This window comes from Thermobia domestica, chromosome 4, assembly GCF_964235325.1.
Source record: "Thermobia domestica chromosome 4, izTheDome1.hap1.1, whole genome shotgun sequence".
Classification (NCBI taxonomy): Eukaryota; Metazoa; Arthropoda; class Insecta; order Zygentoma; family Lepismatidae; genus Thermobia; species Thermobia domestica.
In genome coordinates this window covers 249,486,027-249,499,748 of record NC_137457.1, presented here as the reverse complement: position 1 = coordinate 249,499,748, position 13,722 = coordinate 249,486,027, and the positions used below count along the sequence as shown (strand labels likewise).

Genomic DNA, 13,722 nt, shown 5'->3' with positions numbered 1-13,722 from the left:
AAATATTTTTCTTCTGCCTTTTTTCCGATTACTATATAATTTATAATACGCTTATTGCCAAAATTTACATGAACTAAGTACCGTTCACAATAGATATAGATAACCCAATATCATCATTTTAACAGCAACCAATTCGACATAAAAAAAATCAGTATAATTGACAGACTTTTTTTGTATACAATCATTTTTGATCATAATAGGCGATGTGCAAATGGCAACATGTGGTGTAAAATGAGGTAATATTAGTGTTAACAACCCTGCTTACAGCGTTAAGACGTGCAAGACAGTTCCAATTTAATTGGTAAAGCACAACCAGGATATAGAAGACTGGAGTACGCTATAGGAAACGGATACTATGAAGGATGACCTTTATAAATCAATTCTAGTGTAAACTACTATATTTGTATAGTTGTATTTAACAGATATTAACAACAATTTAATTCGTATGTATTGTTGTCTATTGTTTCTAGGCTTACCAAGCTGGAATCCAGTTGGTTGAAAATAGGGAGAAGCATCCTGAATTTTGTATTCCAATTGTTGTGATACCAGCTACTATCAGCAATAATGTACCAGGAACCGATTTCTCTTTGGGGTGCGACACTGCCTTGAACGAAATTACTGAGGTATGTATAGCAATATATTTGCTGTTGTTTAAGTACTTCATTTGCGATTGCTATTGTGTGTTGAAGTCATTTTTGTTATAAGAAGTCTATTGAACAGTCGTGTCCAAAATAAAATTGGACAATCATTTCTTTCAGAAGCCTAAGTATTTATTTGTAGATAGTCCTCCAATCAACAATGTTGTATCGTCGTCCATCTGAATATTTTCTTTCAAGCCTTTTATCAAAACATGCAACTGTGCAGGTTAAATCAGATAATTTAGAATATAAATGTTATTAATTTTTAAGGCTTCTTATAAACATCATTTCAAGATTATCCCTATCTTTTGATCTGTCCATTCAAAAAAAATAACACGATTTTGTCATGCTACTTTACACACACACACACACACACACACACATATATATATATATATATATATATATATATATATATATATATATAAAGTGAAACAAGGTATTATGTCGGAAGACAAAAATAATCTTTTTTTCTTGTAGATTTGCGACAGAATTCGCCAGTCTGCGCAAGGTACAAAACGACGAGTATTCGTAATAGAAACAATGGGTGGATTTTGCGGCTATCTTGCTACTTTGGCAGGTAAAGGCTTTGTTTCTACGTAGTTAAAATTAATTGTTTATTCGCTACGAATGGACGTGGTTAATTTTTACTTTTGTCGTCCTTTGTATGTCCGTTGAGCTATTTTGATTTTACTTCATATATTTGTTCTGATTGGTATAGAAATATGAAATTAATATGTGAAATGTTCCGATGTGTGAATTATCATAAATATCAGCAACAAATTAGTTTTCATGCTTGTAAAATACGCACTTTTATAATAAGAACATTACAGTACTATACCTTAACGTATTGGAGTTGTATTATAAGCCTATCATTTCAGTGTTCTCTAGCTTCATTCGGGTCACAATACCTTGTAGTTTCTAACAGAGTTGCTTGATTTATTTTTACATGTTTAATCTTTTTTTTTTTTTTTTTTTTTCACCAAATTCATAGACTATTTCTAAGAAGACTGAAAACTTCCAAAAGTGTTCAATCACTAAAATACAAGAGAGTTTACATTTCAGTTATGTATTTTTCTCAGTACTTTTCTGTGAATAAATTTCAGTGATTGGACAGCTCTGTATGTTTTTAGAATTTTTTTTTTTTAAATCTATAATTGTTTTGATTTGAAAGACTAAACATGTAAAAACATCAAGCAGCTCAGTTAGAAACTTCAAGATACTGTGGTATGGATGAAGGTGTTAGAAGATAAGCTAGACTCGAAGTAATAGGCTTACACTAAAACTCCAGTACTGTTATTTGTGCTAAATATCACTTAATTTCACAAGAAGGATATCAGGATGACTTCTCCTACGAACACTAGAATTTGATTTGGTTCTCATAACTTACCTCATGTATAGAAAAGTAGGGGGAAAATATTGAAAGCTGAAGTCTAGATACTGTAAAAATTCACAAAAAATAAAGTTTCACAGGTTTATTAAGTTCACAAGTTTATTATTATTACTTGATGATGATGTTTCGAAATACCGCCTGCTTAAAAAGTGCTTATCAACTGCAAATGATTTGGTCAATGTTGTTGTGATTGTTGAGGATTTAATTTGCTTCAGAAACAACTTCATTAATATTGTGTGACAGGTTGAAGGTTATATATAGTTATTCAAAAAGCGCGCCGGTTTTGGATTATCTTGCAAATTTTTCTTTCTCGGTTGCCGACATTGTTTTGTTGTTTTGTATTGTTGCTCTACCCACAAACATTCCGATTGTAGTTTTCGTCTGGATTTCTCGCATTTCTTCAATCTGTGTCTAGCCATGGAGCAGTTTATTATAGCGCAACGTGTGCTAATTGTGAAAACTTTTTATCAGAACGAAGAAAGTTATGCAGCAACTGTCAGGCTACTTAACTCCTTATAACTTTTTACTTTGGGGTACTCTTAAATCATTGGTGTTTGTCATTAAACTCCATTCCATTCGTGAATTAAAGGAGGAAATTCGAAGTGTCGTCGGCGAAATCCAAGTGGAAACTTGTCAGGGAATCATACGAATTTCACGAACAGAGTTATTGCATGCCAGCTCAGTAGAGGAGGTATATGCCCGACGTTATTCAACATACCTGAAATCAGAATGTGTGATGAACATGTTTATGAATTTTGTTAGTGTGTTTTGAAAAAATAAGTTCATAATTTGATGAAACACAACCGGCGCACTTTTTCAATAACACTATATAGATATATATATGATTTGCATATATTGCAATTTATAATGTATGGTTCATGTTATTTAATGTATATGTTTGTCTTTGTGATGTTTTGTTCATAATTTGATATGAGTTTGTGTACTGGAAATTGTAATTAGACATATTGTCTGTTATTTTCTGATTTATTTATTTTAAATATTGTTATTTTGAGTTTGCGTAATACATAAATATTAATGCTCAAGTTTATATGTTACGGCCCTTATCCTATTTTGAAATAATTAAACTGAATCAATACAGCTTCTCTATTGCAATCAGGTCGTCATAATAGTTTAAAATCGGTAAATTCCCTGTACATTATCGACCTCTATTAGCGTCAGACTGGTAAGCAATGGCGCAGGTAAAGACATCTATTACCGTGACTTTATTATTATTAAGAATTAGCGCGACTTAGTGTGTTTTAAATTCTCCTGTATGTAGAAATACAAATCTTTCTATAAAGATTGGTGGATGAATAAGGTTCTGTTTTTTTCTGTTACAAACTGAATGCTTGTAAAAAAGAAAAAAATACTTTTCAGAAATGAATGAATGTAGTAGCTATTTCATAGGTGTAGCACAGCTTTTTTATGTTATATTGTAGGTCTTGCTGGAGGTGCAGATGCAGCATACATATTCGAAGAAAAGTTCACAATTAAGGATTTGCAGAAAGACGTCTATCATATGGCATCTAAGATGGCAGAAGGAGTACAGAGAGGTCTTATTCTGAGGTAAATACATGTTGAAAAAAACTATTTTATGCTTCATATGAAGAACTAGAGAAATCAATCGATTTTTGTTCACATCATATTCTTTATAGCCACGAATTCAATGAAAATATAAATCTGGTTTGTAAAGCTCTGATGTCTGTGATTTGTGTCATAGTCAGGTATCTTCCAAGTATCCATATGAATTTTCTTGTGTAGGAACACAGTTTTTTTATATATATAGTTTCTGATCGCGAATTATATTAATAAAGATGCATTTTCCTCTGTGCGTTCGTGTTGTGTATACTTGCCAGTTACTTTGTACTAAGCATCTATCTGACCGACTTTAGTGTTGAAATCACCCATTATTGTTATCTCGATTGTGTTTTAAAGTATTGCGTATATTTTCTAATGTATAGGGCAAGTAAAAAAAAAAAAAAAAAAAAAAAAAAAAAAAAAAAAAAAAATGGACACCCTCTTATTTTGAAATCTGAGAGGAAAATATAAAATATATTAATGGGAGGTAGTAGTGGAGAGGAGGCCGCAACTTGTAAGGAACATGATCATAATCTCAAATGTAAGTTCGAAATTTCAAATGTAAAAGGACATCTCACATATCAAGCAACACCAGCGTGACATCAGAAATCCAAAAATGTAATTGTTTCTTTCATATCCTGTATGTTTTGCATTTATGAACACTGGAAGTTTTAAAATCGCCTGCCAATGGCACACTATATCACATGTTCTATAAGATGGCCATCTCATCTAATGCACAACCGTAGTCATCGTATCCACTCCTACTGTACACACAGGTGAATGTCCTGTGAAATCTGTTCACATGTGTGCATAATGTGTTCCTGAAGGCGCCTTATATCGCGAGGTTTCTTAGCATATGCATGGCCCTACACATAGAAATCACGTGTTAGGTTAGATGGTCTAGGCAGCTATTCTTCCCTGACAGTTGTGCATCGAGCTATTGATGGAAACCAATGCCATAGAGGGGCCCCGTCGTGTTAAAAATAAGAAGGGATATTGCTGTATTGGTTCAGAAAAAGAGGAAATACGCGTTCTTGCATGAGTGTCAGGTACTGTTGTGCCGTTATGATAGTGTCGATAAAAAATGGACCAATGATGCGTATGTCTCATATGGCACACCACATTACAGGACTATGTAATGCTATGTTTGTTACTCGGATCAACCCAGTTCGAATTTCTGTCTCATCAGTACAATATTATACTAATTGACTTCTCCATTCAAATAGAAATAGGTCTCATCGCTAACAGTATGCCACGTGTAAAGGAGGGATCAGTTCGTGTTGGTTCGTAACTCATGTGCAGAACTCTACCCGTCGTTCTGAGTGATCCTTATTTTGTGTTACAATGTGCAGTTTATAAGAATGCCAGCGATATGTATGCAATATCCTGACAATGGAGGACTGACTGTGATACCACTGAGAGCAAGTTTACATGCTTATGTCATGCAATGGTCATGACGCCGCATAGGAGTATTTATTCTTAAAACCCGAATAAAAATATTTACCATTTAGCATCATAAAATAATCGATTAAATTAAATTAAATTGTGTTTACCTGTAGTTTTAAAGATACATTTTAGCCAAAACCTGGTCCTGCAGTTTTGAACAGTCAAGAAAATCAGGGAAATTACATTATCTTGTGTATTGTTTTAAACTGTCTATGGTAAATACTTTGAAACGTTTTAAGATAAAATTCTTAGTTTTGTTCTTAATTAACATTTGCTACATTAAATAATGGATAGAAAAGTAACGTAAACATAAAATAGAAAAACAATACATTTTTTAAAATATGCTGTACAGGGTGTGGCCAAAAGTCTGGACGGTGCTAAATATTTGAGAAACTGTAAATGCAGTCAATCCGAAGTCAATTGGGATCAATGTTGGTGGTAGAAAGAAACATTATGAAGTGGTTAAGGTTGTTGTCCGCCATCTTGGTGGCCGCCATATTGGAATCAACTTGTTTATTTTAAATAACAATATGGTCATGTGATATTAAACCCGTTCGAAGAAAAATCCAACGGTAAAGTTATTTGTCGAAAATCTGCAACGGTTTTGAAGTTGTAAATAAATTTAGAATAGGTTATGTTATCATACAGACTTAAATTTTGTTATGTGTGGAGCATTGTATGGACGGAAACAGACTGTCTCTATTTTTTTCTTGTAGGCAGGATGGGATGTTAACTCGAGAGGAAAAAATCGAAATTATTCTTTTGGCTGGAGGACGCGATGTGGATGTCGCTCATTGAAGAGGGCTGCTATTATTGCTGAACAACGTCCTCTTAGTCGAAAATGTTTGTTTCTAGCCTCAACTTCCTCCTCTCACAGTTGCTTAATAGGCAAAATATCATGTTTAATAATTGCTGGGCCATGAATTAAAACTTTATGTAGGGCTGGAGTCATCGGGTACCAATTATATAGTTTCACATAAAGTTCTACAGTGGCAGTAGCGAAGTTCTGAAATTTTTCCACGTCTATTTCATGACCACTAGAAATTGCCTACAGAATAGTCTTTATTTATTTATTTATTTATTTATTTCGTTTAAATCCACACCAGTGTTTCGGGCAGCAGTTTCATGGTCAGCAAAAAACCTTGAAGTGTTCTCATCGTTCGTATTACCATGGCCTTGCTTAGGGATGTCCACTAACAAACCCATCTCTTCTCTGAAACTTGTTTGAATTTCTTTTCTTCGCCTCTTTAACTATGGTTTTCTCTTCTTCTGATTTCCCTTGTCATTGTTTAATAGGGATTTTGTAGGCTTAGTTTAATATTGTTTCGAAAAACCTGATCCTTGTATGAAGGATAGACAATCCAAACAAGGACAGACAACAAATTTTATTTGTCATAATTCATGGTCCAGTTTATGAACCTAAAAGTTTCAGTAAATGTCATTTATTATAGAATTAATTGCATGAAATCCCACTTGAATAAATTAATTCTGTTTTTCTGTATAAACTCAATCAACTAAAGATTAAACTCATAAGTTTATGTCAGGGAATTGCTGTAAGGCCTTCTGAACTCAAGCAAAAACAAATTAGATATAATTTATAAACACTGTTTTTATTTTCGTGGGGCAATTACGGGCAGAATTTTATTCTTGAACTAAGTTAACACAAGATTGAATTTTTAAACGCAAAAGGAATCATTGATCAACTAGAATCAGAACATAAACAAAAACACTTCTTAACTTATAAACTTTATATTTTTTCTTGCAAAAAGCTCTTGCCATTTCATTACATATTTAACCACCAAGACTTAGAGCTAGTATGTTCACACATCATAAAATTAAAACTTCTATCAATGCCCTTTAAAACAAAACATTTTTTGTTGATCATGACCTTAATACAATTACTCAAATTAATGCCTCAAAGCCTGTACTCGCGGCCATACTAACTTAAATTCGCGTGGCCAGAAAAATTGAGTGACTTCAGCAATTATTATTTACGTTCATTTCATATTTAAATAGTGGAATTTATGTTTACAAGATCCACCAGTTATCGAAGAAAGAGAAATAAATTTTATTTCATGTATTCTTCAAATTTTATTTTTTCGACTTTTGTCTGGGTTTTAGGGTCAAATACTCCACTGTGCGCTGAGTCCGGTGGCTTGGTCCCTTAATCCAACTCTTTTGAAGGTGATATATTGTGATGGGGAACGGGTTGATCTTACATTATGGTTTGTGCACCTACCAACTTCGCCTTACTCAAGGCCCCACATACATATTAGGTCCCATCCTTTATAACCTTGGTCTTGCATAAGGGCGCGAAATACCAAAACTCAAGCTTAAATAGTCATGATTGTATTCCCATTGAAAATTGTGATAATATTGATCAACTCCATGTTAGGGTGCGGACACAATTTCTCAGTTGTAGATTGCATACCTCTGGTCCAGAGTCCTCGGGTTTAATCCCAGTCCACGTGGCTTCATGGTGGATTGGTTTTGCTATCGACCACCGACAGCAAGAAAAATTAATGCGTATATTTTATTAAATTTATAATTGACTTTTGGTGATAAAACATAGTAGTTGGCAACTATGTGCATGCTCGTTCAGCATATGACTTCTCTTCGACGCCACAAACTGACTTTTCTTGTGAATGTGTGTGTGTGCAAGGCAGAGATTCTTTGTCTCAAAGATGTTGAAACTTCCGGTTGAACAGCTTCGAGAAAGTTCTAGAAGCTACTAGACTATTTCGTACTTCCGGTGATTTTCTAAAGTGATTGGTGATTGGACGACTTTTCAATGACTGACCAATCAGAAACTATGTTACGTCCTAAATGTACTCTGCTCACATGCTTTGTGTAATCCTGAGGGACGCTAAGTAATCGGGGCGGAAGATTCAACAGATGCGGACACGACCCGATTCAGTGAAACAGTTTGTCAGTGAAATTTCATTTTATTAAAAGCATCGTGATTTGAACAATATGCACAAAAAAGTTTAACGTGTGTAAATGATTTTTGGAAGTAACGATCACCTTATTAAATAAGAAGACTTGAAATTTATGCAATTGGTTCCATTAGAGCTCTGCAGGTCCAAAGGAACAACGAAGTTACCACGCCATTTCTGAGGACAATGTACCGTAAGTAAATGTGAATTAAAGTAATAGGAGCAATCAGGAAAAGAAATTCTCGCGAGCATTAAATCAAGTCTGCCTAATTCAGGAACTTGTTGACGGAATGAAAAAGTGATACTAGTTTTGGAATTGTGTTTTATCCGCCGGATATCTCGTCTGCCATTAAATAGTGAACCTCGAATTAAAAAAAAAAAAAAAGAGAAAAGAATTGATAATAAACGTAAGCTTACGAATCATCGGTCACAACCAACTAAATCGCATGCGTACAACTATCTCATGTAAATATTTTTATTTTTCTTTTCTTTACATGTTGTTTAGCTAGATAGGGAATTCCATAAGAAAAAAAAAAGGTTGTTATTTTAAAGTACTATTTTGGATGTTGTTGTGTATTCGACATCACTGATAAAAATGTTGTTTTAGTGATATCCATGAATAATGCTCCTTGTTCATTCCAGCTCAGGTGTATCTTAATATTCAACTTTCCGTGTAAAAACCAGTGCATGTAAAGTTATTAACTTTGTTTTCTGTTAAATATGAATGGTTGATATCTGAGTCCCAGTGTTTCAATTGTTTGCCTGATATTTCTTTTTTTTGTGATTGTTTTTAGTTCTGAACGGAGACGCGAGAACAGGTTGCGGAATGTACATGATTTTAATTATATTTATGTAGTGAACTATCCCTCGCGCCAAATTTCCAGTTAGATAAGAAAGGTTAAGTCGATATTTTCATTTATTAATTTTTATATTTGGATAGTTCGGACGCAACCAAACACGTTGCCACCAACTCTTCCGCTTGAGTGTTTCCCAAGCTCAGGGGAAAGTTGGCAAAGCATGCGTATACTTCCCGGTGGAAGGGATGATTGGGAAAATTTCTAGTTCAAAATTAGTGTAAACGAGAGACGTAAATAAGCTTGTACGACCCCCTTTCACCAAGGCCATAGTATATTTAATTGGTGCCGAAACTAACCCGGGAAGATATAGTTACTTGATCCAGAAACCAGCTCGGGACACATTCACAATACGGTGACCTTGTTTATTCTTATTCTGCACTGGTATTAATAAGTATAAAAGCAATATCCGCGACCAATTTGTGCATTGCTAAATGTGTTTCACTTTTAATAACTGTTGTTGATTGTGTGTTTTATTATGTTTGTGTTCCTCTAGAGAAATCATTAGCAACCAATAGAGTGCATTTTTAGTTTGAATTAGAGAAATTATTAGCTTTCTTTAGTTATTGATTATTGAACCTGTACAAAATGTCCGAGTCTGAGGAATTAAAGAACATGCTCCAAGCTTTGTTTGAAAAGCAGTCCGCACAGATTAACGATACAATTGAGGGTTTGAAAAAGGAACAGGTAGAAAGTGTTGCTAGTTTGAAGGAAGATATTGTTAGTTTAAAGCACGAGCAGGCAGAAAACGTTGCTAGTTTGAAGGAAAATTTAGAAAGTAAATTAGAACAAGTTGGTAAGGATGTTTTGCAAACTAATAATGCCATTGTTCAAATCACTACGCGTATTCAGGCCATGGAGGAGAAAATAGAGGAATATAAAAATGAGTGTAGATCAAATTACGAGTCCGTACAGGCACAGGTTGACAATTGTAGGGCCGAGATAGCACAAGATCGCGTAAGCAACCAAGAGAGGTTTCAGGAAGCAAAAGATAGGCAGGTGTTATTAGAACTTAATACAAACCGGTATCATGCTCAGGTAGAAGAGCGCGTAACTAATTTTCAAGCAACCATTGACACCCACGGTACATTTGTGCGGGAAGCGATGTTTAGTTTGCGAGAACAGCGCGGCGAAATAAACGAAATACGGGATGACATGTTAGAAATTAAGAAAGCAGCTGCCGAAAATAAAGAGGAAATTACGCACGTTACTGCAAGGGTAAATAAACTAGAGTCTCACACCATTCAATCTATTCAACAAGTCATAGACCAAGTACAGAATATCCCCACGCGAACGATTGTAAAAGCGGAAGTGAATCGAGAGGTGAATGATCGCGTTTTGAAGTTAGAGCAAGAGTTGAATAATTTACGGAGTAATCAGTTGTAGTCGTGGACCTCACCCTTCCTCACGAGAAACTTACGAAAATAGCGAGTATGATAGTGGTAGTGAAGGTTATGAATCCGATCACTCGAATAGTAAGGGGAAGAAGAATAATCCATTTTTCGTGAAAACTAGTAAACCTCGACGCCGTATTACAATTCAAGAAATACGAGACCTACCGACATATAGTGGGATGCCAGATAAGGAAACTGCGCGTTCATATTTACGTGATTTGCAACATAAGTTGGACTTATTGAACGTACACGAAGATGCAGTGTTGCCGGTGCTACCAAGTTTACTGCAGAATCCATGTTTGGAGTGGTTTCGAACACGCCAACATTTGTTCACCACTTTTGAGGAATTTAGCAATGCTTTAGTTAACGCATTTGAATCAGAAGCAATTGTAGTAAGTAGGCTGACCGCGTTGCGGAATACTTCCTTTGATCCAAGAGTACACGGTTCAGTTTTGGAGTTTGCAACCACCCAATATCGTGCATTAAGTGATTTGAATCCCGAAAGCACTCCAGCGAAGATATTAGCTAGTATTGTACCTACGTTGCCATACAAATATCGAGAAATGTTTGCGTTTTATCCATGCACAGATTTTGCACAATTTATTGCTAGTGTCAAACGTCTTGAATCTTTACGTTTGCCAAACGAAAAGGGTTTTAAGCGCGAAGGTAACGGTTATGAGAATCGTAATAAGCAGTACCAGGCGGTTCGGGTACAGTATAGCAGACCGACTAGAGAGAGGCCTAATAATACCAATAATCATCCACGGAACGGTAGAAATTCTGAACAAAGCAATTTTAGGAGAAACGAGCGAGAGAATAGGCGCGAACAGCAATTCACGAGTGATGCGCGCGGGAGGAATGAACGATTTAATCAGAACACTAGGTCACAACGCAGTGACAATAACTCTCGTGACTTTGGGAATCGCTTCAATTGGAGAAGGGGAAACAATAGTAATAATAGAAATAGTAAACCTAGTTTCAACTTCCAGTCAAATAACGAACGGCAGAATTGGCGAGAACGCACGCCCGAGAGAGATGGTGGGCATACGTCCGATCACGGTCAGCAGGGAAACTAAGATCCGATGGGCACGAAGGGGTCGCGTCCATCGAAGGTGATTCGTTTATAAACTCCCCAAATATCATCCATGTTAGGAATTATACATTTGCAAATGACGATATTCTAGATAGTGATGGTCGAAGTGACGTAGAGGAAGATAATGATGAAAGAGAACTCGTTACCGCTTACGATCGAAATTATTCTGCGTACATAGAAACAACAGTTAATGACATTCCAGTTAAAACTCTCCTCGATACAGGCGCTGATGCCTCGTTGATCTCGTACGAATTTTGGAAAGAAATAAGCAAAGACATTTCCGCGCCTAGGTTGCAGTCAGCTGACGATGTTCTTTTGGTCGATTACAGTGGCCGCTTCAAAAGGAAGTGCAAGGGTAAAACAATAGTACCAGTTCAGATTGACGTATTAACGTTTTCACTTGAGTTGTATGTCGTGCAAGATTTAAACGAACGTTTTATTTTGGGTGTCAACGCGCTTTCACAATTGCAGAGTATCATTGATTTTAGTCAGGGAACGTTCTCATTGGAACATGAAAACATTAGAATTGTTGTATCGTTACTCCCACTTTCGGTGCAATCCATGTCAGATGACAGCGATCAAGAAACAAATGACAGCAGCAATATTAAAGAACATCGGCGTATTAACCGTGTAAGTGTTAATGAAGGAGAACCCTTCCAAAAGCAGGTTGCCACGGATGAACAGATCATTAATGCAGTTCAGAGGGCAGATGGGTTAACTCAGTCACAGCGAAATCAGTTGTTAGACTTGTTATTTAAATACAGGGAAATATTCACTAACTACCCCGGGAAGTGTAAAGGATTTGTATACAAGGCAGAAATTAACACTACGGAAGCATTAGTAAGGAAACAATATCCTATCCCTTATAAAGCCATTCCATTCGTTAGGAACGAACTTCAAAAATTACTTCAGTTGCAAATCATAAAACCAAGCCAAAGTGTACATAGTAACCCACTCTTAGTAGTACCTAAAAAGAATAATCAATTCCGTCTTTGTGTCGATTTACGCATGGTGAATGGGCATTCCGTATTACGACAGGTTAGGCCAGAGCGCATTGAAGATTTACTCGCGAAATTGCAAGGAAAGAAATTTACCACGGTTATTGATTTACAACAAAGTTATCTGCAGACCGAACTTCATCCAGATTCCCAACCATATTTTGCTTTTAATTTCGAAGGTTTATGTTATCAATATCAGCGAGTGGCATTTGGATATCGAAACGCGATGATGGCATATGTCTTAGGACCCGAGTTACATAGTAAAATCATTCGATACGTAGATGACAATTTAGTCATGTCCAATAGTTTTGAAGAACACTTGCTATTGTTAGATGAAGTATTTCAGAAATTCAAGGAACACGGAATCACGTTAAACATAGATAAATGTTTGTTTTGTGCCAATGAAGTCCCATTTTTAGGATATCTAGTTAGCAAGGAAGGTATACGAAAAGACACTTCCTTTATTTATCTTCCCTGATTTTTTTTTTTTTTTTTTTACGATACCTTAATATTGTTACCTGAGTTGCCAACCCTGTTTCTCATCAAAAGTAACTCTTCAAATAATAACTTTACCGCATTTCACTCTAATTTTACTTACTTTCAAATCTTCTCCACACTTCCATTATTTTGTAAAACCAACCCCCCGAGACGCCACTAAATTCACGTTTAGGTACCTTAACTTTAAAATCACCTTTCAAAAGCCTAATAATAGTTATCTTAATCAAATCTTACTTTCCCACTATCATTATCCTTGTTTTTAAACTCTTGTGCCCCCCCCCCCCCCAAATTAAAAACAGTCATTATAACTTATCATTTGTTTTGCTCCTATCCTTCTGTTTGTAAACAAACATCGGCCATTACTATACCAAAAGCCTTTGCAAAAACTCACATCCCTCCCTCATAGCGTCATGGCAGCCATCTTAAAAATTTTCATATTTACATTTTCCCACGGCTTAAAAACTGTGTTCCTTTGCCATATTTTCGCTACAATTCCTATTTCTTTATATTATAACATCTATAATTTCACTTTCTACCCTTCTAATACACACCCTTTCTTAATTTTCATCCTAAATACACATATATATAAAGTCACATGTTTCCAATAACTTCAATCATTATTCCTTTTTTCCTTTATTATTATTTTTTTTTTTAAAAAAAACTTATCTCCCCACAAACCCTTTTCCGTACCTCAATGCAAAATAACACCACTAAGAAGAAGAGGATTCATAAACATCAAAAAATATCAACGCTCAAATTTAAACCTCACAATTTGCCCACCAACCAACGCAAAAAATAATATGTTGCTAAACGTTTTTTTTCTCTCACTTTTTGTTCACACTAATTTTTTTTTAATGCACGTAAAACTCACCTTATCACACATCACAAACATAA

General features: G+C 35.3%; 1 protein-coding gene across 4 annotated transcripts in view; it reads left to right on the top strand.

Moving 5' to 3' along the window:
* The window catches only part of Pfk (ATP-dependent 6-phosphofructokinase), a 118,990-nt gene that overhangs the window by 73,396 nt on the left and 31,872 nt on the right, over nucleotides 1–13,722 (top strand). For all 4 annotated transcript variants that reach the window (XM_081755698.1, XM_081755697.1, XM_081755699.1 and 1 more), the window contains exons 12-14: nucleotides 471–623; nucleotides 1,119–1,218; nucleotides 3,471–3,597. In XM_081755698.1, coding sequence (XP_081611824.1) covers nucleotides 471–623; nucleotides 1,119–1,218; nucleotides 3,471–3,597 — 380 coding nt within the window. The remainder of the gene's footprint in view (nucleotides 1–470; nucleotides 624–1,118; nucleotides 1,219–3,470; nucleotides 3,598–13,722) is intronic.